At 45.4% G+C, this 24,585-nt stretch overlaps 3 protein-coding genes and 1 pseudogene across 4 annotated transcripts; 1 reads left to right on the top strand and 3 right to left on the bottom strand.

Moving 5' to 3' along the window:
* Window positions 1–452: 452 nt before the first annotated feature.
* LOC142887509 (uncharacterized) lies at window positions 453–16,742 on the top strand (annotated as a pseudogene).
* Window positions 7,681–11,969, bottom strand: LOC142877364 (G patch domain-containing protein 1-like). Of its 2 annotated transcripts, none has more exons than XM_076011946.1 (11): window positions 11,851–11,969; window positions 11,156–11,235; window positions 10,331–10,465; window positions 10,102–10,187; window positions 9,760–9,920; window positions 9,577–9,674; window positions 8,856–8,914; window positions 8,505–8,753; window positions 8,269–8,416; window positions 7,791–7,904; window positions 7,681–7,698 (listed from the first exon to the last, which is right to left on the bottom strand). In XM_076011946.1, the coding sequence occupies exons 1-10, from the start codon at window positions 11,952–11,954 to the stop codon at window positions 7,900–7,902; spliced, it is 1,125 nt and encodes a 374-aa protein (XP_075868061.1). In that variant the 5' UTR covers window positions 11,955–11,969; the 3' UTR covers window positions 7,681–7,698; window positions 7,791–7,899. The 2 variants fall into 2 exon arrangements, with proteins under 2 accessions (XP_075868061.1, XP_075868149.1); XM_076012034.1 differs by having other exon boundaries at window positions 8,505–8,750.
* Window positions 16,743–17,906: 1,164 nt separating the features above from the next.
* Window positions 17,907–21,034, bottom strand: LOC142887502 (troponin T, fast skeletal muscle isoforms-like). The gene is made up of 7 exons (XM_076025199.1): window positions 20,869–21,034; window positions 20,574–20,599; window positions 20,391–20,504; window positions 20,189–20,298; window positions 20,014–20,104; window positions 19,878–19,918; window positions 17,907–19,055 (listed from the first exon to the last, which is right to left on the bottom strand). The coding sequence occupies exons 1-7, from the start codon at window positions 21,032–21,034 to the stop codon at window positions 19,019–19,021; spliced, it is 585 nt and encodes a 194-aa protein (XP_075881314.1). The 3' UTR covers window positions 17,907–19,018.
* Window positions 20,849–24,553, bottom strand: LOC142878864 (G patch domain-containing protein 1-like). The gene is made up of 9 exons (XM_076012388.1): window positions 24,435–24,553; window positions 23,739–23,818; window positions 22,914–23,048; window positions 22,685–22,770; window positions 22,344–22,504; window positions 22,161–22,258; window positions 21,434–21,498; window positions 21,096–21,334; window positions 20,849–21,016 (listed from the first exon to the last, which is right to left on the bottom strand). Exons 1-8 carry the CDS (start codon window positions 24,536–24,538, stop codon window positions 21,305–21,307), a joined length of 759 nt encoding a protein of 252 aa, XP_075868503.1. The 5' UTR covers window positions 24,539–24,553; the 3' UTR covers window positions 20,849–21,016; window positions 21,096–21,304.
* Between the last annotated feature and the right edge of the window lie 32 nt (window positions 24,554–24,585).

Below are 24,585 nucleotides of genomic sequence, written 5' to 3'. Positions count from 1 at the left end.
ACACCTTTAAGAGGCATTTGAAAGGTTACAGCAAATAATATATCTTCCCCTCATGAATTAATCGTTGTCGAAAGATAAAATGTTATTCCTGTATTAGAAAAACCGGCACAAACGAAGTAAGAGGTAAGAGTTGCTGTAAGTTACAGCCTGTAACGGCTTCATATATTAAAAGAAAACGTATTTGTTTGAATTGTGCTTCGTGTTTATTATACTCAGAGTGGGGAGTAGCGACAGGAAACGGGAGGAGCTTTAAAACCCGAGGAAACTGTTAGAAGGCAGAAATGAAAGTGAAAGTGTCTCTTGACTCCATTTTGTTGTGTCGCAGTACGCAAAATTCTTCAGCGACGAAGCAGGTGAGTCGTTACTGACTAATAATTCACATTAAAGTTGATGTTAGCGAACAGACTCAGACTCAGTTGTCGACTTTAATCCTTTGAAACTTAGTGTGGCACGACTTTCTTCCTGTTGTCTGTTTTAAATGGAACTCGCGGTGTTCTGGGCCCGCTGTCGCAGTTGCCTTATCGCAGGCCAGAGGATGAGTGCTCGTCGGGAGGAAGAGGATGGCAGAGCAGAGTCTCCAGGGGTCAGCTGTGTGTCTCTGCAGAGTGACCACTCCAAAGATTTCCCCCCAGAATTCAGTCAAGAACCTCCGACACCTTCTGGGACAGGGTAAGGAAATAATAATATTCCACCATCATTTTCTATACCCACTTCCTCCTGCAGTGAGGGCTGCGCGCCGACCTCTGCTGGAGCCTGGTATGAAAACACGGTTCTTCTGTTGTATTAATAACTACCAGGCAAACACCTCCAGTCAGATTTGCTCTGACATCCATGTAAACTCTCCTGTGAAAAGATCTGGTGCCGTCACTTCAGAGCAGGCCGGGAGAGTTTCTTTATTATTTGATTTTATTCCTTATCCCCCAGACGCTCGCTAACGAGCCCGTGCATTCACTTATTTGGAAGATAAGTCACACAATTGTGACAGTGATAATTAATGTAACTTAAATAGTCGTGTGATGCGATGCCACATGATGGGAAACTTGTTTCCACACGTGAGTGGGCAGTGTAATGAAGTGACTGTTTAGGTTGTTACCATATGTGACCGCTAGAGGGTACCAAGCTATTTGGTAGTTAGGTACATATTACTGAGGATGTGGCGTTGTGACCGTTAGTGATGTGTCCTTCATGTGGAGAAGCTGATAAGATTGTCATGCTTGAAAGCAAGTGAAAAGATGAGATGTGTAGTCTAATTCTTGATATCAATAGATAGATGAATAGACGCAATATGAAAAGCAATTTCAAAATGTGATTCAGTGTTGGGAGCAGTGCCAGAAGCTGCTCCTGTCTGAATGGTGAGCAGTGTGGGACAAGCACCCAGTAGTTGTAGTAGCACCACTTTCTACTGTCTGCAGAGGATCTAGATTGTGATATTGTTGTAAAGGCTGTGTTGAAAAGAATGATGTTGGGGATGTGCACTGAAATCAGTCTCCACTGTGAAACAGCCCATATTTTCACTGAATTGGAAATGTATCAGAAAAGTTTACTGCCTTTAGAGGACGGTGCCCTGGTGTAGACTTGACATAACCTATGAGGTTATGATGAGGTGATTCATTATCAGAGGCGGAACCAGCGGGATGGCATGGGTGCCACTGGGTACCCCTGAAATCTGTCTGGCCACCCTGAGTGCCACCTCTAAAATTCAGTCAGACGCATCCACATAGGATTTCTTTGGTTGTCTTGCAGAGTTGAGAGACAGAGAGCAGAGCCTCCAGTGCTCAGCTGTGTGTCTCTGCAGAGTGACCACTCCAAAGCTTCACCGTCACTGCTGATACAGTTCAGTGTAAATGGTTAATTTTTATAAAAACATCAAAACCAGCTACATTATTTATTTGTCAGACTCCTTTTTAAACCGAGACAAATTCACAGTGCATCGTTACTGACTAGTAATGGAAGTGGGACTCACAGTGTACTGGGCTCATTGTTGCATTTAATGTGTAATCCCAGACCGACTCCAGGCCAGAGGATGAGTGTTCGTGGGGAGGCAAAGTCTACAGTGTTCAGCCATGTGTCTCTGTACAGTGGCCACTCCAAAGGTTTCCCTCCAGAATTCAGTACTGAACCTCTGACACCTTCTGGGACTGGGTAAGAAAACTTGCTCTAATTTCCTCTTTTTTCAGTCTCACTCCTTTGCAAAGCCAAAGTCGCTGCTTCTGCTTTACCGTCGCCATGGTTAAAATTCATTGTAAAAAATTACATTTTATGTACCATTAAAAACTATGTCGCTTGCCTTCGTTGGACCTGAGCACTGTTGCCGTAGAGAGTCAGACCTAAAACCACCTACGGTTGATCATTTATTTATTTCTTATCTTTGATAAAGATCCAAAATATTCCCACTGTCAACAGAGGAAACCACTGTCAGTTAGAGCCAAAGCACAAGAACACACATCCTGATAAACACACTGAGAAGCAAAAGTGAAAGTGTTTTGACGAGTTTTTTGAGTGTTTTTTATGTTACTGACTCATAATTGACCTCTGACACCTGAGAAACGGTAAGAAAAGAAAATAATAATCCACCGTCCATTTTCTATGCCCACTTCCTCCGACCTGTGCTGGAGCCTGGTATGAAAACTTGGTTCTTATGTTGTATGAATAACTACACAGGCAAACACCTCCAGTCAGATTTGCTCTGGCATCCATGTAAACTCTCCTGTGAAACGGTCTGGTAGCGTCACTCCAGACAGTTTGAGTTGAGTTGAATTCACAGTGAGATGTTGCTGACTAATAATTGAAGTGTGTGTTCTCACAGTGTTCCGAGCTCACTGTCATGTTTGATGTCTTACCCCAGACTGACTCCAGGCCAGAGGATGAGTGTTTGTAGGGAGGAAGAAAATGATGGGTTTGATGGTCAGCAGGAGCTTCTAGAGCAGCATAAGATCAGGCTGAAGAGGAGATATGAGCGTGTGACTGAAGGTGATGAAGCAGGAAGTCCAACTCTCCTCAACAGCTTCTACATTGAGGTCCACATGACTGAGGGACAGAGTAAAGAAGTTAACATCATGCATGATGCCATGACCATGACCAAGAAGAGCCTCCACGACCCTCCAATCAGATGCAGCAACCTTTTTAAAACCATCAGAGTGGTGCTGACCAATGGCGTTGCTGGGGTTGGGAAAACCCTCTCAGTGCAGAAGTTCATTCTGGACTGGGCCCAGGGGCTGGAGAACCAAGACCTTCATCTGGTGGTTCCTCTCCCATTCAGGGAACTCAGCTTGGTGAAGGAGCAGCACTTCAGTCTTCTGGAGCTGCTTCGGGATTTCCATCCCACATTAGAGAAGCTCAGAGCAAAGGTGCTGGCGGCCTGCAAACTTCTCTTCATCTTGGATGGCCTGGAGGAGAGCAGACTGTCTTTGGACTTTGAGGACAAAGAGAGTGTGACTGATGTCACTAAGAAGACATCAGTCAGCGTGCTGTTGACAAACCTGATCAGAGGAAATCTGCTCCCCTCGGCTATGGTGTGGATAACTTCCAGACCTGCAGCAGCCAATCAGATCCATCCGTCATGTGTTGACAGGCTGACAGAAGTACAAGGCTTCACTGATGACCAGAAGGAGGAGTATTTCAGGAGGAGGTTCAGAGATAGAGAAGATGTGTCCAGCAGGATCATCTCACACATCAAGGCCTCCACGAGCCTCCACATCATGTGTCAGATCCCGGTCTTCTGCTGGATCACTGCCACAGTTCTGGAGCGCATGTTGAGCTCAGAGCCGAGAGGAGAGCTGCCCAAGACCCTGACTGACATGTACTCACACTTCCTGCTGGTCCAGACCAAGAGGAAGCAGCACAAGTATGGAGGAGACCATCAGACCGCAGGTTCACACAAGCTGACAGATGCTGACAGGGAGGTTCTTCTGAAGTTGGGCCAGCTGGCATTTGAAAATCTGGATAGTGGAAACGTTGTGTTCTACAGTGAAGACCTGAAAAAGTATGGTCTCAGTGTGACTGAAGCCTCTGTGTACTCAGGAGTTTGTACGGAGATCTTCAAAAGAGAGAGTGCGATCTCCCAGAAATCCAATTACTGCTTTGTGTTTCCGAGCGTTCAGGAGTTCCTGGCTGCAGTCTACAGCTTCCACCGTCACACCAACAGCAAGAGAACAGAAGATGTTCCTCCTGACCAATCCCTGGATGTGTTTCTGAAGAGAATGATGAATAAATCCATGGAAAGTCAAAACGGTCACCTGGACTTGTTTGTTCGCTTTCTCCATGGACTCTCTCTGGAATCCAACCAGAGACTATTAGAAGACCTGCTGGGTCCCATTGACAACCGTCCAGGAACCATAAAGAGGGTTATCAACAACCTGAAGAAGATGAACATGAGTGATATCTCTCCTGACAGAAGAATCAACATCTTCCACTGTCTGCTGGAGATGAAAGATCAATCAGTGCATCAGGAGATCAAAGAGTTCCTCAAGTCGGAGAAGAAACTCTCAGCCGCCCAGCACTCAGCTCTGGTGTCCATGCTGCAGATGTCAGAGGAGGAACCTGAAGAAGCATAGGACAACAGAGGAGCAGTGAGGCACTGCAGGAAGGAAGAGTAAGTCCAGAAGTTTGCTAAGTGATGATGTGTTCGAAGACTGAGCTGTGAGTTGTGACTCCTGTTTTCTCTCCCTTTCTCTCCAGATGAAAGTGATGCGTTGATGCTGAGGGAGGATCATTAGCTCCGTATGACATGGTCAGTAGCTCTGACTGAGCCATGGACCTGAGAGGGGAGTGAAGAGGAGAGCACAATCTAACTCTTCTTTGGAGTTGCTTGTAGTGCCACATCTGGACCTAATGTTGCTCTCCAGGACAATTGAAATTTATTGCAGCATGGCCCACTGGTGAACCACGTTTGGAGGACGTCGAGGTGGTACCTGATTGGCTGTGATGCTACTTTCTATGTGACTATCTATTACTTAAAATCTTAAAGCCGCAAAACACCGGCTCTAAGAAAAACACTTTCACTTTTTACGACTTTTATCGGCCAGAGAACTTTCTACAGCAGTGATCAACAACACCAGATGTTCCCGAACAACTCAACATCAGACATTGTTAAAAACTCTATTTTCCCTTCCACACAGACACCTGGATGTCACATATCTGTGACCACCATCAAAAGTATAATGGATTTAGGATTTCCTCCTGAAGGAAGCCTGGAGGCTTTCAAGCTTCAGATGGAGCAAGAGTGTCCCCTCGGGGGAGTAATCGACTAAAAGTTGAATGAACTTTGCACCTCGGTTTTCCTCATATCGATTTATCCACCATGCGAAAGGTTACAAGTTTTTATTCCTCCATGTTGTTCTTCTATTTCATTTTTGGTTGTTGTTTCATTTCTTTGTCAGCAACGAACCCTACACCACATATATGTTCATCAGATGCATGACGACCCACCCAGTTTTAGTGTTGAAACAGCCTTTTCATTGGTTCTTGGGGTTCAAAAGACCACCCTCAAGTTTATACCAGTGAATTCAGCTCCTTTGTTTCAGAGTGTTGTCTAGTTTTAGACTGTGTTGTCTGGTCTTACTTATTGTCGTCTTGTCGAGTTTTTTTGTGTTTTTCGTCAACTTATTATTATTATATATATATTTTTTCTGTCAAAAATGCCAATTTAAGATAGATAAGAAGTAGCAGAAACAACTCAGCCTCGTCCAGTGACCACTATTTTTCATTTTAATTTTTGCCCGATCTCAATGGCTACTCCTCAGCCCCTATATTGTGATTTTTGCAATTTTTTGTTTTGGATCAGCCAAGCAGTTTTTCTTTTCCGAGTAGGACATAATCCATGTAAAGCCAGTAAGTTGTTTTTGTTGTGCCTGTATTTTAAGCACTGTTGTAATCAAATTGCTCCTCAGCCACGCTGAATATTCCCACCCTATTCTCGACGACACGACACAGCTATCTTTCGATCTTGACCTCATGCTACGATTCCTTTTTATTGAGTTGTGAAACATTATTTGAGTAAACAATCATTTTACAAACCTAAAATGAAACGTTTTTTCATTTAATTTTCAATAAAATATTTTCAATTTATTTTAGAGTTGTTCTTGTCTTCACACCTGTAAGCGTGGAACTCCTGGAGATAGACCATCACACCAGCATGGCCAGTGGTCCTGCTGGGGACCCTGGAGGTGGGAAGGACCGTGCAAACTCTCTCCTCCAGACATGGTTTTGACTCACTTTCACAATTTTGATGACATGAGCATGATAGAAGATACAGACTGTAGAGCATAAACAATTCCTGCCTTTATTTGTTTCAATCCTTTCCATTGTCTTCTTTGAACACAGCCACAGGAAGTGATGTAATAGTTGACACTAAATTCTCTCAGTAAATCACTCGGCACACTGCTGCCAGCGGCTGTGCGGGGCCTCGTCGCCGCCTTTGTCGCTGCTGCTGCTCGACTGCAGCATCACTTCCTGCGACGAGAGTGGGCTCCTTTCTTGCTACTGCAGGGTGTGAAGGGTGGAAACACATTATCAGTAAGAGCAGAACGGATGGACATGAACAAATTTGAAGAAAAATAAAATCCCAAAATTGGATATTTATTAAATAAAAGGTGTGAGTTACAGACTTTGTTTCTTAAATAATCTGTTTTTGATTATTATTGTTAATCCATTTTCCAATACCGCTTCGCTTGCACTCAGGATGGCAGGGGCAGAGCCTCTCCCAGCTGACTTTGAGCGAAGGCGGGGCTACACCTCTTGACATGTGGCCAACTCACGTCAGGGCCACATAGAGACAAACTACCTTTCGCACTCGCACAAAGGAAAATTTACAATTCCCAAAGTGGCCTCGTGCATGAGTTTCCAAATATCGTCTCACAATCATTTTAATTATTGATTTAATAATGGCCAGTCCAGAGGAGGATGGTATGCATGAAACCAATAAGAAAATGGTATGTTGTAGTTAAAGAATATATCTTTAGTTTTGTCTGCGACAGTGCGGCATTTCATATGTACATCTATATCTATATGTAAATGTATATCTGTACATAGAGAGATATATGTGTGTGTGTGTGTATATATATATAGATATATATAGATTCAGATATACATTATTAAATAATATATATCTGTATCTGTATATATGGATATATCCATTTTATATATCCATATATATATATATATACATACACATACATACACATAAATATATATGTATGTATACACATATATTTATATATTTGCATTCCTACATTTTATGTTTTATGGTGACCAATTTTATTTTTCAGCGTTCACTCACTGTTTCTGGAGCTCGTCAATGCGGTTTCTGAGTGAGACCACCTGGAAGAGAGCGAACAGCACGTGATGCGGGCGGCAGACCCCCCCACCTGTGCGCTGAGAGCTGCAGGGCTCGTTACACCCCCCCCCGTCACCCACCTCGTATCTCTGCCTCTTGAGCTGCTCACAGTGGTCGTACTTCATGGCCTCCAGGTTGTGCAGCCACTCCCACAGCTCCTGGGCCTTGTCCCTGATGGAGAGGAGCCCGCCGGTGACTCTCTCGTCATGCACGGTCTCCGCAAACACAGACGCTGCAGCCACAGGCGCTGCTCACCTCAGTTTGTCGTCACTCAGGTTGTCGATGTTGAGCGGTTTGCATCTGTCCGCCATGATCTTCTTCTTCTTCTCCCTCTCGGTCTGCTTCTTGCCTCTCTTTGCCTCTGCCTGGAGGAGAGAAACTCCGGCCAGTCAGAGGCCAAACCAAGAGCTGAACGTTGGATAGGGAATTTAAAAAAACACAAAGCTTCTTTGGGTACCCTCTGGAGGACGCTGCTGTAGCCCGAGCCCATGCTGCTCAGCGCGTTCTTCTTCTTGGCCTCATCCTCGGCCTTCCTGTTGGCGTCGGCCTCCTCCTTCCTCAGACGCTCAGCCTTAAGAAGAAAATGACTTGGATTCAGCAGTGTTTCTGCCTCTTGAAGTGACACATTATCACCACCTACTGGCTTGACATGCTTTTGTGGACGCTCTAAAACGTCAGCGGTGAAATGTGTAAAATTGAGAACATTTGTAAACAAACAAAATAAACAACAATAATAATAAAACAGTAATTTCAGCATTGCAGGGCTCCTTCACTCCACCTCTTTAAATATTATTATCACGCCGTGTCGCAATGCAATGCTCTCATGAACTGGTCGAGTCGCAGCGTGAGACACGTCTGGTGGACCGTGGGTGAACAGGGATGCGCCGCAGATGCTTTCAGCAGGTAGGAGGGAGGGGTCAGCTAAAGGTCGGCACCTATCTTCCTGGAGTACAGCTCCGGAGCCGTCCAGCCGAACAGGCCGTCTCCTGGCTCCTCCCCTCCTAGCACCGTGTCGTATTTGGACATGGAGTCTCGGTGGTAGATGTCTTCATCTTCGTCCTCCAGAGCGCCAACGCCAAACGCCTGCAGGTCAAAGGTCATCTCTTCCTGGGAAAGCCCCCCCCCCCCCCCCCCCTACCCAAAGAGAGGAAGCAGGCTTCAGGAAAGCCACCTGTCCAGCCACTCCTCGCCTCCGTCTGTTTCCGTCCGCCCCTCCAAACAGCTGACTCCTGGCATCAGACTGCGGGTCGAACAGGTTGATGTGTTCGCGGGCCCCTCGGCCGTGCAGCGCCAAGCCTGGGTCCAGACCGCGGTAGCCCAGACCCTGAACCCCCAGCTTGGGGTTGAAGTCCAGCGGAGTCACGTCTTTAGGGGCAAAGGTCACATTTTCAGGAGCAAACTCGTCGTCGTCGTCGTCCTCCTGCGTGGCGGAAAGAGTGGGAGGAAGTGACAACATTGGAATGAGCGCTACGGCACGACATCCTCTCCTTAGCATACGTGACAAAACATCTGTCACACCCACCTCTGAGTCCTCCGATCCAGCAAGGGGCAGCGCACAGCCGTAAACTTTGCTGCTTCCTTCTGTCGGGAAGACAGAGAGTCAACCATTAAAACAACAGTTAGAAAGCGAAAAGAATTTTGGACCATGAGAAATGAGTTGGCCTCTAGTCGGCTAAACCAGGGGTTCCCAAACAGCATCAGCTTCTGGCTGGAGACCACCTTACCAAACCATAGCAATACAACAAAATATACAAAGAAAAATCAACTTTTAGAATGTTTTTCTTACTTTACATTTGCTATTTAATAATTGTTATATTTGCTAAATCAGTTTTTTTTTGCAGCAGTGTCTTCCACTTGGGCTGCCTGTCTGTTCCTTTGGTCTCTTGCTCACAAACCCGTTCATTTTGTTCTACCTTGGCTGGCTGGAGGAGCAAATCACCTTCCTAAATGCCATCAACCAAGCTCACCATAAACACACACACAACACGTGAAAGATGTTTTTGTTTGGCACGCAATCGTATGATATATTATTATACATCATATTCTATAATAATCAATAAAACATAATTAGATTGTATTTGATAATAATAAAATATAATTTGATTCAATTATTAATTTATTAGCATTTTTTTTCTTATCTTCTTCCCAATTCTCCGTGGCCTCATTCGAGTCCGCTGGGAGCCCCCACTTTGAAGACCACTGCTAGCCTGCGAGCTGAAGGGAATCAAGCCGACTCCACGTACCAGGCTGCTGCCGACGGGCTCTCCTCTTCACACGGGGCCCCACGCCCTGACCCTCCTTCCAGCCCATCTTCTTCAGCAGCTCCACCCCGATGCTCAACCTGACGGAGCAAAACAAACACACCTGACGAGTCGCCTCACGCGGCAACTGCTTGGCTCAAACGTCCGCAGTATTGCGCACGCTACCTGGCAGGTGCGATCAGCTCCTTCAGCAGAGTGTCTCCGGGGATCAGCGCTGCCTGAGCGTTGATGGCTCGTGCCTTGTCCCTGAGCTCGTCCCTGCGACCCGACGTGAACTCCTGACTGGTGGTGATGCCTCTGGGGGCGATGCCGTGCTCGCTAAGGTCCTGCCACACAACAACAACAACACAGACAACAGTTCAACTTGGACCTGCAACTACAAACGTGAATTTGCCATGAAAAAAAAAAAAAAAACACCTCAGAAGGAAATCGAGTTCCACAGAGGGAAAGATCTCCAGCCAATGCTAATGCTATTATCCAATGCTAATACAGACACAGTTCCTTCACCTCTTCGTCCATGAAGTCCTCTGGTCCGGCTTGATGTTTCTCAGCTTTCTGTTGCCGTGACGACACAAAGGTCGACGGGGTCCAGCCTGAAGACACACAAGCCCAACTGCAATGTAACTAACTTAGTCCTGACAGTTCCAGGGTGCTGCAAATACACTGATAATCACCGCACCCTGAAACTGTATCATCACTGATCTGGACCAAAGTGATCTTTAATGGGACCACTGACCTTCTTTGGTGCCGACTGTGTTGAAATAGCCAGCGGAGAAGCCTCCGGTGAAGGCCCCATGGAACCTCTGGTATCTGCCCTTCTCATCCTTCACCGTCTGCTCGTGGAGTGGGATGGGCTTCCGCAAAGGCTCGTCTGCAACACAGACAAACAAAGCCGATGTCGGACACACAGATCTGCTCTTAGGACGGGGGTGAGGGTGAGGTCGCTGGGGTTAGAAGGTCGTACTCCTGTGACTCATGCTGGCCCCCTCCTCGGAAAGCAGAGGAGCAACAGCTCTCAGCACCACCTTCTACTGTTATAGATTAGCTTTATTTATTGTGAATTGACCTGAACCACAATACTCCTGAATTACTTACATGGTTTGCCTTAAAATAGTTCGATCCGCGCCACACTGGATATCATCATAATCATGCACACTTTGACACTCGCCTGCCCCGCTTCAACAGCCAGCACCGACAATTAACGTTACGGAGTTAGAGCAAAAAGGGTCGTCAGTGAGTCGTTTTGCAGAAGCCCACCTGCCGTCCCCGTCCAGCCTTCCCGTTCATAGATATACAATGACATAATAACGATACCTAAGACTTAATGGTTCGAAAAACACGTCTGTTCGCTCGGTACGCTCGGTACGCTCGTCGTTGTAAAACAAGTACAATTTTAAGTTTGACGCTATGCTATGTACCCCGGCAACCTGCTGTTGGCTAACAGCTCCTGAGCGAAACTGCTGGCTAGAAATGCCCCGGATGGTTAAGCGCGACACTAAACAGCTGAGGCGTATTTATTTAGAGCTAGACTAGTGTTTAAAAGTTAAAAACACAACTTTACCTTCTTCAAGAGGCTCCAGCGGAGTTCCATAAGTCACAAAATCCTCCTCGCTGTCACTGTCGGACGCCATGTTTTCATTACTACGGAAAGCACGCGAGACCAAACTTAAATGTCAGCGGAGAAAACAATTTCGCGAAAATGACGGTGCCACTAAAGAAACGCTGAACACCGTTCAATACAAGTCATGACAAACACCTTTAAGAGGCATTTGAAAGGTTACAGCAAATAATATATCTTCCCCTCATGAATTAATCGTTGTCGAAAGATAAAATGTTATTACCGTATTAGAAAAACCGGCACAAACGAAATTACATTGCAGAAGTATGTCATACATTAAAAGAGACGTTTCAAGAGAACACTGTTCACTCCAAACCAAGTTTGTGTTATGCAATTCAACGAGATGTATGTGAAACTTTTTTTTTTTATTATTGTATCAATGCCCGTAGTTTAATTATTTTCATTTCGTGATGTACCTAATTTTATTTGTGTTACACAAAGTTAGAGGTGTTCCATTGTGGATCGACCGGTCTGGCAGATAGCTGAGGCATATAAATGATAGCACTGTAATTATAGGCAACATGCAAGTGTTGACTTTTATTTATTTTTGATTGTCTCTGTTAAACCATTGGGGGGAAGGTCCCTTTAACGATTACACACTTTAAACTTTACATTAATAACAAAAGTAAAAACCCTACCTCTGCAAATTAAAGGCCAAACCTAGAGACGGTGTGTTAATGTGCTTTGTGTGAGTGCAGGGCTGGTAAGAGTTGCTGTAAGTTACAGCCTGTAACGGCTTCATATATTAAAAGAAAACGTATTTGTTTGAATTGTGCTTCGTGTTTATTATACTCAGAGTGGGGAGTAGCGACGGGAAACGGGAGGAGCTTTAAAACCCGAGGAAGGCAGAAATGAAAGTGAAAGTGTCTCTTGACTCCATTTTGTTGTGTCGCAGTACGCAAAATTCTTCAGCGACGAAGCAGGTGAGTCGTTACTGACTAATAATTCACATTAAAGTTGATGTTAGCGAACAGACTCAGACTCAGTTGTCGACTTTAATCCTTTGAAACTTAGTGTGGCACGACTTTCTTCCTGTTGTCTGTTTTAAATGGAACTCGCGGTGTTCTGGGCCCGCTGTCGCAGTTGCCTTATCGCAGGCCAGAGGATGAGTGCTCGTCGGGAGGAAGAGGATGGCAGAGCAGAGTCTCCAGGGGTCAGCTGTGTGTCTCTGCAGAGTGACCACTCCAAAGGTTTCCCCCCAGAATTCAGTCAAGAACCTCCGACACCTTCTGGGACAGGGTAAGGAAATAATAATATTCCACCATCCATTTTCTATACCCACTTCCTCCTGCAGTGAGGGCTGCGCGCCGACCTCTGCTGGAGCCTGGTATGAAAACACGGTTCTTCTGTTGTATTAATAACTACCAGGCAAACACCTCCAGTCAGATTTGCTCTGACATCCATGTAAACTCTCCTGTGAAAAGATCTGGTGCCGTCACTTCAGAGCAGGCCGGGAGAGTTTCTTTATTATTTGATTTTATTCCTTATCCCCCAGACGCTCGCTAACGATATTTAATGTAACTTAAATAGTCGTGTGATGCGATGCCACATGATGGGAAACTTGTTTCCACACGTGAGTGGGCAGTGTAATGAAGTGACTGTTTAGGTTGTTACCATATGTGACCGCTAGAGGGTACCAAGCTATTTGGTAGTTAGGTACATATTACTGAGAGGATGTGGCGTTGTGACCGTTAGTGACGTGTCCTTCATGTGGAGAAGCTGATAAGATTGTCATGCTTGAAAGCAAGTGAAAAGATGAGATGTGTAGTCTAATTCTTGATATCAATAGATAGATGAATAGACGCAATATGAAAAGCAATTTCAAAATGTGATTCAGTGTTGGGAGCAGTGCCAGAAGCTGCTCCTGTCTGAATGGTGAGCAGTGTGGGACAAGCACCCAGTAGTTGTAGTAGCACCACTTTCTACTGTCTGCAGAGGATCTAGATTGTGATATTGTTGTAAAGGCTGTGTTGAAAAGAATGATGTTGGGGATGTGCACTGAAATCAGTCTCCACTGTGAAACAGCCCATATTTTCACTGAATTGGAAATGTATCAGAAAAGTTTACTGCCTTTAGAGGACGGTGCCCTGGTGTAGACTTGACATAACCTATGAGGTTATGATGAGGTGATTCATTATCAGAGGCGGAACCAGCGGGATGGCATGGGTGCCACTGGGTACCCCTGAAATCTGTCTGGCCACCCTGAGTGCCACCTCTAAAATTCAGTCAGACGCATCCACATAGGATTTCTTTGGTTGTCTTGCAGAGTTGAGAGACAGAGAGCAGAGCCTCCAGTGCTCAGCTGTGTGTCTCTGCAGAGTGACCACTCCAAAGCTTCACCGTCACTGCTGATACAGTTCAGTGTAAATGGTTAATTTAATAAAAACATCAAAACCAGCTACATTATTTATTTGTCAGACTCCATTTTGAGCCGAGATGAATTCAAAGTGTGCCATTACTGACTAATAATGGAAGTGGGACTCACAGTGTACTGAGCTCACTGTTGCATTTGATGTCCAACCCCAGACCGACTCCAGGCCAGAGGATGAGTGTTCGTGGGGAGGAAGAGGATGGCAGAGCAGAGTCTCCAGGGCTCAGCTGTGTGTCTCTGCACAGTGGCCACTCCAAAGGTTTCCCTCCAGAATTCAGTCCTGAACCTCTGACACCTTCTGGGACAGGGTAAGAAAACTTGCATTAACCTCCTATTTTCCTTGGTCTCAGTCCTTTGCAAAGCCAAAGCCACTTCATCTGCTTCACCGTCACTGCTGATACAGTTCAGTGTAAATGGTTAATTTTTATAAAAACATCAAAACCAGCTACATTATTTATTTGTCAGACTCCTTTTTCAACCGAGACAAATTCACAGTGCATCGTTACTGACTAGTAATGGAAGTGGGACTCACAGTGTACTGGGCTCATTGTTGCATTTAATGTGTAATCCCAGACCGACTCCAGGCCAGAGGATGAGTGTTCGTGGGGAGGCAAAGTCTACAGTGTTCAGCCATGTGTCTCTGCACAGTGGCCACTCCAAAGGTTTCCCTCCAGAATTCAGTCCTGAACCTCTGACACCTTCTGGGACTGGGTAAGAAAACTTGCTCTAATTTCCTCTTTTTTCAGTCTCACTCCTTTGCAAAGCCAAAGTCGCTGCTTCTGCTTTACCGTCGCCATGGTTAAAATTCATTGTAAAAAATTACATTTTATGTACCATTAAAAACTATGTCGCTTGCCTTCGTTGGACCTGAGCACTGTTGCCGTAGAGAGTCAGACCTAAAACCACCTACGGTTGATCATTAATTTATTTCTTATCTTTGATAAAGATCCAAAATATTCCCACTGTCAACAGAGGAAACCACTGTCAGTTAGAGCCAAAGCACAAGAACACACATCCTGATAAACACACTGAGAAGCAAAAGTGAAAGTGTTTTGACGAGTTTTTGAGTGTTTTTTATGTTACTGACTCATAATTGACCTCTGACACCTGAGAAACGGTAAGAAAAGAAAATAATAATCCACCGTCCATTTTCTATGCCCACTTCCTCCGACCTGTGCTGGAGCCTGGTATGAAAACTTGGTTCTTATGTTGTATGAATAACTACACAGGCAAACACCTCCAGTCAGATTTGCTCTGGCATCCATGTAAACTCTCCTGTGAAACGGTCTGGTAGCGTCACTCCAGACAGTTTGAGTTGAGTTGAATTCACAGTGAGATGTTGCTGACTAATAATTGAAGTGTGTGTTCTCACAGTGTTCCGAGCTCACTGTCATGTTTGATGTCTTACCCCAGACTGACTCCAGGCCAGAGGATGAGTGTTTGTAGGGAGGAAGAAAATGATGGGTTTGATGGTCAGCAGGAGCTTCTAGAGCAGCATAAGATCAGGCTGAAGAGGAGATATGAGCGTGTGACTGAAGGTGATGAAGCAGGAAGTCCAACTCTCCTCAACAGCTTCTACATTGAGGTCCACATGACTGAGGGACAGAGTAAAGAAGTTAACATCATGCATGATGCCATGACCATGACCAAGAAGAGCCTCCACGACCCTCCAATCAGATGCAGCAACCTTTTTAAAACCATCAGAGTGGTGCTGACCAATGGCGTTGCTGGGGTTGGGAAAACCCTCTCAGTGCAGAAGTTCATTCTGGACTGGGCCCAGGGGCTGGAGAACCAAGACCTTCATCTGGTGGTTCCTCTCCCATTCAGGGAACTCAACTTGGTGAAGGAGCAGCACTTCAGTCTTCTGGAGCTGCTTCGGGATTTCCATCCAACATTAGAGAAGCTCAGAGCAAAGGTGCTGGCGGCCTGCAAACTTCTCTTCATCTTGGATGGCCTGGAGGAGAGCAGACTGTCTTTGGACTTTGAGGACAAAGAGAGTGTGACTGATGTCACTAAGAAGACATCAGTCAGCGTGCTGTTGACAAACCTGATCAGAGGAAATCTGCTCCCCTCGGCTATGGTGTGGATAACTTCCAGACCTGCAGCAGCCAATCAGATCCATCCGTCATGTGTTGACAGGCTGACAGAAGTACAAGGCTTCACTGATGACCAGAAGGAGGAGTATTTCAGGAGGAGGTTCAGAGATAGAGAAGATGTGTCCAGCAGGATCATCTCACACATCAAGGCCTCCACGAGCCTCCACATCATGTGTCAGATCCCGGTCTTCTGCTGGATCACTGCCACAGTTCTGGAGCGCATGTTGAGCTCAGAGCCGAGAGGAGAGCTGCCCAAGACCCTGACTGACATGTACTCACACTTCCTGCTGGTCCAGACCAAGAGGAAGCAGCACAAGTATGGAGGAGACCATCAGACCGCAGGTTCACACAAGCTGACAGATGCTGACAGGGAGGTTCTTCTGAAGTTGGGCCAGCTGGCATTTGAAAATCTGGATAGTGGAAACGTTGTGTTCTACAGTGAAGACCTGAAAAAGTATGGTCTCAGTGTGACTGAAGCCTCTGTGTACTCAGGAGTTTGTACGGAGATCTTCAAAAGAGAGAGTGCGATCTTCCAGAAATCCAATTACTGCTTTGTGTTTCCGAGCGTTCAGGAGTTCCTGGCTGCAGTCTACAGCTTCCACCGTCACACCAACAGGAAGAGAACAGAAGATGTTCCTCCTGACCAATCCCTGGATGTGTTTCTGAAGAGAATGATGAAGAAATCCATGGAAAGTCAAAACGGTCACCTGGACTTGTTTGTTCGCTTTCTCCATGGACTCTCTCTGGAATCCAACCAGAGACTATTAGAAGACCTGCTGGGTCCCATTGACAACCGTCCAGGAACCATAAAGAGGGTTATCAACAACCTGAAGAAGATGAACATGAGTGATATCTCTCCTGACAGAAGAATCAACATCTTCCACTGTCTGCTGGAGATGAAAGATCAATCAGTGCATCAGGAGATCAAAGAGTTCCTCAAGTCGGAGAAGAAACTCTCAGCCGCCCAGCACTCAGCTCTGGTGTCCATGCTGCAGATGTCAGAGGAGGAACCTGAAGAAGCATAGGACAACAGAGGAGCAGTGAGGCACTGCAGGAAGGAAGAGTAAGTCCAGAAGTTTGCTAAGTGATGATGTGTTCGAAGACTGAGCTGTGAGTTGTGACTCCTGTTTTCTCTCCCTTTCTCTCCAGATGAAAGTGATGCGTTGATGCTGAGGGAGGATCATTAGCTCCGTATGACATGGTCAGTAGCTCTGACTGAGCCATGGACCTGAGAGGGGAGTGAAGAGGAGAGCACAATCTAACTCTTCTTTGGAGTTGCTTGTAGTGCCACATCTGGACCTAATGTTGCTCTCCAGGACAATTGGAATTTATTGCAGCATGGCCCACTGGTGAACCACGTTTGGAGGACGTCGAGGTGGTACCTGATTGGCTGTGATGCTACTTTCTATGTGACTATCTATTACTTAAAATCTTAAAGCCGCAAAACACCAGCTCTAAGAAAAACACTTTCACTTTTTACGACTTTTATCGGCCAGAGAACTTTCTACAGCAGTGATCAACAACACCAGATGTTCCCGAACAACTCAACATCAGACATTGTTAAAAACTCTATTTTCCCTTCCACACAGACACCTGGATGTCACATATCTGTGACCACCATCAAAAGTATAATGGATTTAGGATTTCCTCCTGAAGGAAGCCTGGAGGCTTTCAAGCTTCAGATGGAGCAAGAGTGTCCCCTCGGGGGAGTAATCGACTAAAAGTTGAATGAACTTTGCACCTCGGTTTTCCTCATATCGATTTATCCACCATGCGAAAGGTTACAAGTTTTTATTCCTCCATGTTGTTCTTCTATTTCATTTTTGGTTGTTGTTTCATTTCTTTGTCAGCAACGAACCCTACACCACATATATGTTCATCAGATGCATGACGACCCACCCAGTTTTAGTGTTGAAACAGCCTTTTCATTGGTTCTTGGGGTTCAAAAGACCACCCTCAAGTTTATACCAGTGAATTCAGCTCCTTTGTTTCAGAGTGTTGTCTAGTTTTAGACTGTGTTGTCTGGTCTTACTTATTGTCGTCTTGTCGAGTTTTTTTGTCTTTTTCGTCAACTTATTATTATTATATATATATTTTTTCTGTCAAAAATGCCAATTTAAGATAGATAAGAAGTAGCAGAAACAACTCAGCCTCGTCCAGTGACCACTATTTTTCATTTTAATTTTTGCCCGATCTCAATGGCTACTCCTCAGCCCCTAGATTGTGATTTTTGCAATTTTTTGTTTTGGATCAGCCAAGCAGTTTTTCTTTTCCGAGTAGGACATAATCCATGTAAAGCCAGTAAGTTGTTTTTGTTGTGCCTGTATTTTAAGCACTGTTGTAATCAAATTGCTCCTCAGCCACGCTGAATATTCCCACCCTATTCTCCTCCTGCTATCTCACTGGAAAGAGTTAAAAGAGCTGTAACATTTTTATCATTCTACTTATAAGAGCCTACAGCTGTTGTTCGATCTTGGCCTCATGCTATGATTCCTTTTTATTGAAATGTGAAACATTATTTGAGTTATCAGTCTACTTATAAGAGTCTACAGCTTGTGGTATTTGAATAGAAAAAGCACAACAAAGTGATGAGGTTCACATGATGAACAGTGTCCTGCTGTTCAGGGTGTTGTACCAGGTATTGCCTCTAGAGGGTGTGATGTTTTTTTGATCAGGCAAGTTATGCTTCTCCCTGGTCCACAGAAGAAATGCGAGTGGCTGTTTGTTAGTTCACCTGCCTGCTTACAAATAAACGGCTGTGGCCAGCTATCCTACCAAGTTGTCATTTTTCACCGCCTTTCCCACACAGTCTGACGACACGACACAGCTATCTTTCGATCTTGACCTCATGCTACGATTCCTTTTTATTGAGTTGTGAAACATTATTTGAGTAAACAATCATTTTACAAACCTAAAATGAAACGTTTTTTCATTTAATTTTCAATAAAATATTTTCAATTTATTTTAGAGTTGTTCTTGTCTTCACACCTGTAAGCGTGGAACTCCTGGAGATAGACCATCACACCAGCATGGCCAGTGGTCCTGCTGGGGACCCTGGAGGTGGGAAGGACCGTGCAAACTCTCTCCTCCAGACATGGTTTTGACTCACTTTCACAATTTTGATGACATGAGCATGATAGAAGATACAGACTGTAGAGCATAAACAATTCCTGCCTTTATTTGTTTCAATCCTTTCCATTGTCTTCTTTGAACACAGCCACAGGAAGTGATGTAATAGTTGACACTAAATTCTCTCAGTAAATCACTCGGCACACTGCTGCCAGCGGCTGTGCGGGGCCTCGTCGCCGCCTTTGTCGCTGCTGCTGCTCGACTGCAGCATCACTTCCTGCGACGAGAGTGGGCTCCTTTCTTGCTACTGCAGGGTGTGAAGGGTGGAAACACATTATCAGTAAGAGCAGAACGGATGGACATGAACAAATTTGAAGAAAAATAAAATCCCAAAATTGGATATTTATTAAATAAAAGGTGTGAGTTACAGACTTTGTTTCTTAAATAATCTGTTTTTGATTATTATTGTTAATCCATTTTCCAATACCGCTTCACTTGCACTCAGGATGGCAGGGGCAGAGCCTCTCCCAGCTGACTTTGAGCGAAGGCGGGGCTACACCTCTTGACATGTGGCCAACTCACGTCAGGGCCACATAGAGACAAACTACCTTTCGCACTCGCACAAAGGAAAATTTACGATTCCCAAAGTGGCCTCGTGCATGAGTTTCCAAATATCGTCTCACAATCATTTTAATTATTGATTTAATAATGGCCAGTCCAGAGGAGGATGGTATGCATGAAACCAATAAGAAAATGGTATGTTGTAGTTAAAGAATATATCTTTAGTTTTGTCTGCGACAGTGCGGCATTTCATATGTACATCTATATCTATATGTAAATGTATATCTGTACATAGAGAGATATATGTGTGTGTGTGTGTATATATATATATATATATATATATATATATATATATATATATAGATTCAGATATACATTATTAAATAATATATATCTGTATCTGTATATATGGATATATCCATTTTATATATCCATATATATATATATATATATACATACACATACATACACATAAATATATATGTATGTATACACATATATTTATATATTTGCATTCCTACATTTTATGTTTTATGGTGACCAATTTTATTTTTCAGCGTTCACTCACTGTTTCTGGAGCTCGTCAATGCGGTTTCTGAGTGAGACCACCTGGAAGAGAGCGAACAGCACGTGATGCGGGCGGCAGACCCCCCCACCTGTGCGCTGAGAGCTGCAGGGCTCGTTACCCCCCCCTCGTCACCCACCTCGTATCTCTGCCTCTTGAGCTGCTCACAGTGGTCGTACTTCATGGCCTCCAGGTTGTGCAGCCACTCCCACAGCTCCTGGGCCTTGTCCCTGATGGAGAGGAGCCCGCCGGTGACTCTCTCGTCATGCACGGTCTCCGCAAACACAGACGCTGCAGCCACAGGCGCTGCTCACCTCAGTTTGTCGTCACTCAGGTTGTCGATGTTGAGCGGTTTGCATCTGTCCGCCATGATCTTCTTCTTCTTCTCCCTCTCGGTCTGCTTCTTGCCTCTCTTTGCCTCTGCCTGGAGGAGAGAAACTCCGGCCAGTCAGAGGCCAAACCAAGAGCTGAACGTTGGATAGGGAATTTAAAAAAACACAAAGCTTCTTTGGGTACCCTCTGGAGGACGCTGCTGTAGCCCGAGCCCATGCTGCTCAGCGCGTTCTTCTTCTTGGCCTCATCCTCGGCCTTCCTGTTGGCGTCGGCCTCCTCCTTCCTCAGATGCTCAGCCTTAAGAAGAAAATGACTTGGATTCAGCAGTGTTTCTGCCTCTTGAAGTGACACATTATCACCACCTACTGGCTTGACATGCTTTTGTGGACGCTCTAAAACGTCAGCGGTGAAATGTGTAAAATTGAGAACATTTGTAAACAAACAAAATAAACAACAATAATAATAAAACAGTAATTTCAGCATTGCAGGGCTCCTTCACTCCACCTCTTTAAATATTATTATCACGCCGTGTCGCAATGCAATGCTCTCGTGAACTGGTCGAGTCGCAGCGTGAGACACGTCTGGTGGACCGTGGGTGAACAGGGATGCGCCGCAGATGCTTTCAGCAGGTAGGAGGGAGGGGTCAGCTAAAGGTCGGCACCTATCTTCCTGGAGTACAGCTCCGGAGCCGTCCAGCCGAACAGGCCGTCTCCTGGCTCCTCCCCTCCTAGCACCGTGTCGTATTTGGACATGGAGTCTCGGTGGTAGATGTCTTCATCTTCGTCCTCCAGAGCGCCAACGCCAAACGCCTGCAGGTCAAAGGTCATCTCTTCCTGGGAAAGCCCCCCCCTCCACCCAGAGAGAGGAAGCAGGCTTCAGGAAAGCCACCTGTCCAGCCACTCCTCGCCTCCGTCTGTTTCCGTCCGCCCCTCCAAACAGCTGACTCCTGGCATCAGACTGCGGGTCGAACAGGTTGATGTGTTCGCGGGCCCCTCGGCCGTGCAGCGCCAAGCCTGGGTCCAGACCGCGGTAGCCCAGACCCTGAACCCCCAGCTTGGGGTTGAAGTCCAGCGGAGTCACGTCTTTAGGGGCAAAGGTCACATTTTCAGGAGCAACTCGTCGTCGTCCTCCTGCGTGGCGGAAAGAGTGGGAGGAAGTGACAACATTGGAATGAGCGCTACGGCACGACATCCTCTCCTTAGCATACGTGACAAAACATCTGTCACACCCACCTCTGAGTCCTCCGATCCAGCAAGGGGCAGCGCACAGCCGTAAACTTTGCTGCTTCCTTCTGTCGGGAAGACAGAGAGTCAACCATTAAAACAACAGTTAGAAAGCGAAAAGAATTTTGGACCATGAGAAATGAGTTGGCCTTTAGTCGGCTAAACCAGGGGTTCCCAAACAGCATCAGCTTCTGGCTGGAGACCACCTTACCAAACCATAGCAATACAACAAAATATACAAAGAAAAATCAACTTTTAGAATGTTTTTCTTACTTTACATTTGCTATTTAATAATTGTTATATTTGCTAAATCAGTTTTTTTTTGCAGCAGTGTCTTCCACTTGGGCTGCCTGTCTGTTCCTTTGGTCTCTTGCTCACAAACCCGTTCATTTTGTTCTACCTTGGCTGGCTGGAGGAGCAAATCACCTTCCTAAATGCCATCAACCAAGCTCACCATAAACACACACACAACACGTGAAAGATGTTTTTGTTTGGCACGCAATCGTATGATATATTATTATACATCATATTCTATAATAATCAATAAAACATAATTAGATTGTATTTGATAATAATAAAATATAATTTGATTCAATTATTAATTTATTAGCATTTTTTTTCTTATCTTCTTCCCAATTCTCCGTGGCCTCATTCGAGTCCGCTGGGAGCCCCCACTTTGAAGACCACTGCTAGCCTGCGAGCTGAAGGGAATCAAGCCGACTCCACGTACCAGGCTGCTGCCGACGGGCTCTCCTCTTCACACGGGGCCCCACGCCCTGACCCTCCTTCCAGCCCATCTTCTTCAGCAGCTCCACCCCGATGCTCAACCTGACGGAGCAAAACAAACACACCTGAGGAGTCGCCTCACGCGGCAGCTGCTTGGCTCAAACGTCTGCAGTATTGCGCACGCTACCTGGCAGGTGCGATCAGCTCCTCCAGCAGAGTGTCTCCGGGGATCAGCGCTGCCTGAGCGTTGATGGCTCGTGCCTTGTCCCTGAGCTCGTCCCTGCGACCCGACGTGAACTCCTGACTGGTGGTGATGCCTCTGGGGGCGATGCCGTGCTCGCTAAGGTCCTGCCACACAACAACAACAACACAGACAACAGTTCAACTTGGACCTGCAACTACAAACGTGAATTTGCCATGAAAAAAAAAAAAAAACACCTCAGAAGGAAATCGAGTTCCACAGAGGGAAAGATCTCCAGCCAATGCTAATGCTATTATCCAATGCTAATACAGACACAGTTCCTTCACCTCTTCGTCCATGAAGTCCTCTGGTCCGGCTTGATGTTTCTCAGCTTTCTGTTGCCGTGACGACACAAAGGTCGACGGGGTCCAGCCTGAAGACACACAAGCCCAACTGCAATGTAACTAACTTAGTCCTGACAGTTCCAGGGTGCTGCAAATACACTGATAATCACCGCACCCTGAAACTGTATCATCACTGATCTGGACCAAAGTGATCTTTAATGGGACCACTGACCTTCTTTGGTGCCGACTGTGTTGAAATAGCCAGCGGAGAAGCCTCCGGTGAAGGCCCCATGGAACCTCTGGTATCTGCCCTTCTCATCCTTCACCGTCTGCTCGTGGAGTGGGATGGGCTTCCGCAAAGGCTCGTCTGCAACACAGACAAACAAAGCCGATGTCGGACACACAGATCTGCTCTTAGGACGGGGGTGAGGGTGAGGTCGCTGGGGTTAGAAGGTCGTACTCCTGTGACTCATGCTGGCCCCCTCCTCGGAAAGCAGAGGAGCAACAGCTCTCAGCACCACCTTCTACTGTTATAGATTAGCTTTATTTATTGTGAATTGACCTGAACCACAATACTCCTGAATTACTTACATGGTTTGCCTTAAAATAGTTCGATCCGCGCCACACTGGATATCATCATAATCATGCACACTTTGACACTCGCCTGCCCCGCTTCAACAGCCAGCACCGACAATTAACGTTACGGAGTTAGAGCAAAAAGGGTCGTCAGTGAGTCGTTTTGCAGAAGCCCACCTGCCGTCCCCGTCCAGCCTTCCCGTTCATAGATATACAATGACATAATAACGATACCTAAGACTTAATGGTTCGAAAAACACGTCTGTTCGCTCGGTACGCTCGGTACGCTCGTCGTTGTAAAACAAGTACAATTTTAAGTTTGACGCTATGCTATGTACCCCGGCAACCTGCTGTTGGCTAACAGCTCCTGAGCGAAACTGCTGGCTAGAAATGCCCCGGATGGTTAAGCGCGACACTAAACAGCTGAGGCGTATTTATTTAGAGCTAGACTAGTGTTTAAAAGTTAAAAACACAACTTTACCTTCTTCAAGAGGCTCCAGCGGAGTTCCATAAGTCACAAAATCCTCCTCGCTGTCACTGTCGGACGCCATGTTTTCATTACTACGGAAAGCACGCGAGACCAAACTTAAATGTCAGCGGATAAAACAATTTCGCGAAAATGACGGTGCCACTAAAGAAACGCTGAACACCGTTCAATACAAGTCATGAAAACACCTTTAAGAGGCATTTGAAAGGTTACAGCAAATAATATATCTTCCCCTCATGAATTAATCGTTGTCGAAAGATAAAATGTTATTACCGTATTAGAAAAACCGGCACAAACGAAATTACATTGCAGAAGTATGTCATACATAAAAAGAGACGTTTCAAGAGAACACTGTTCACTCCAAACCAAGTTTGTGTTATGCAAGTCAACGAGATGTATGTGAAACTTTTTTTTTTTTTATTATTGTATCAATGCCCGTAGTTTAATTATTTTCATTTCGTGATGTACCTAATTTTATTTGTGTTACACAAAGTTAGAGGTGTTCCATTGTGGATCGACCGGTCTGGCAGATAGCTGAGGCATATAAATGATAGCACTGTAATTATAGGCAACATGCAAGTGTTGACTTTTATTTATTTTTGATTGTCTCTGTTAAACCATTGGGGGGAAGGTCCCTTTAACGATTACACACTTTAAACTTTACATTAATAACAAAAGTAAAAACCCTACCTCTGCAAATTAAAGGCCAAACCTAGAGACGGTGTGTTAATGTGCTTTGTGTGAGTGCAGGGCTGGTAAGAGTTGCTGTAAGTTACAGCCTGTAACGGCTTCATATATTAAAAGAAAACGTATTTGTTTGAATTGTGCTTCGTGTTTATTA

This window comes from Nelusetta ayraudi, unplaced genomic scaffold, assembly GCF_046127955.1.
Source record: "Nelusetta ayraudi isolate G7.1 ecotype Tasmania unplaced genomic scaffold, CSIRO-AGI_Nayr_v1 ptg000002l, whole genome shotgun sequence".
NCBI classification, from domain to species: Eukaryota; Metazoa; Chordata; class Actinopteri; order Tetraodontiformes; family Monacanthidae; genus Nelusetta; species Nelusetta ayraudi.
This window is presented reverse-complemented; position numbering and strand designations above follow the sequence as displayed.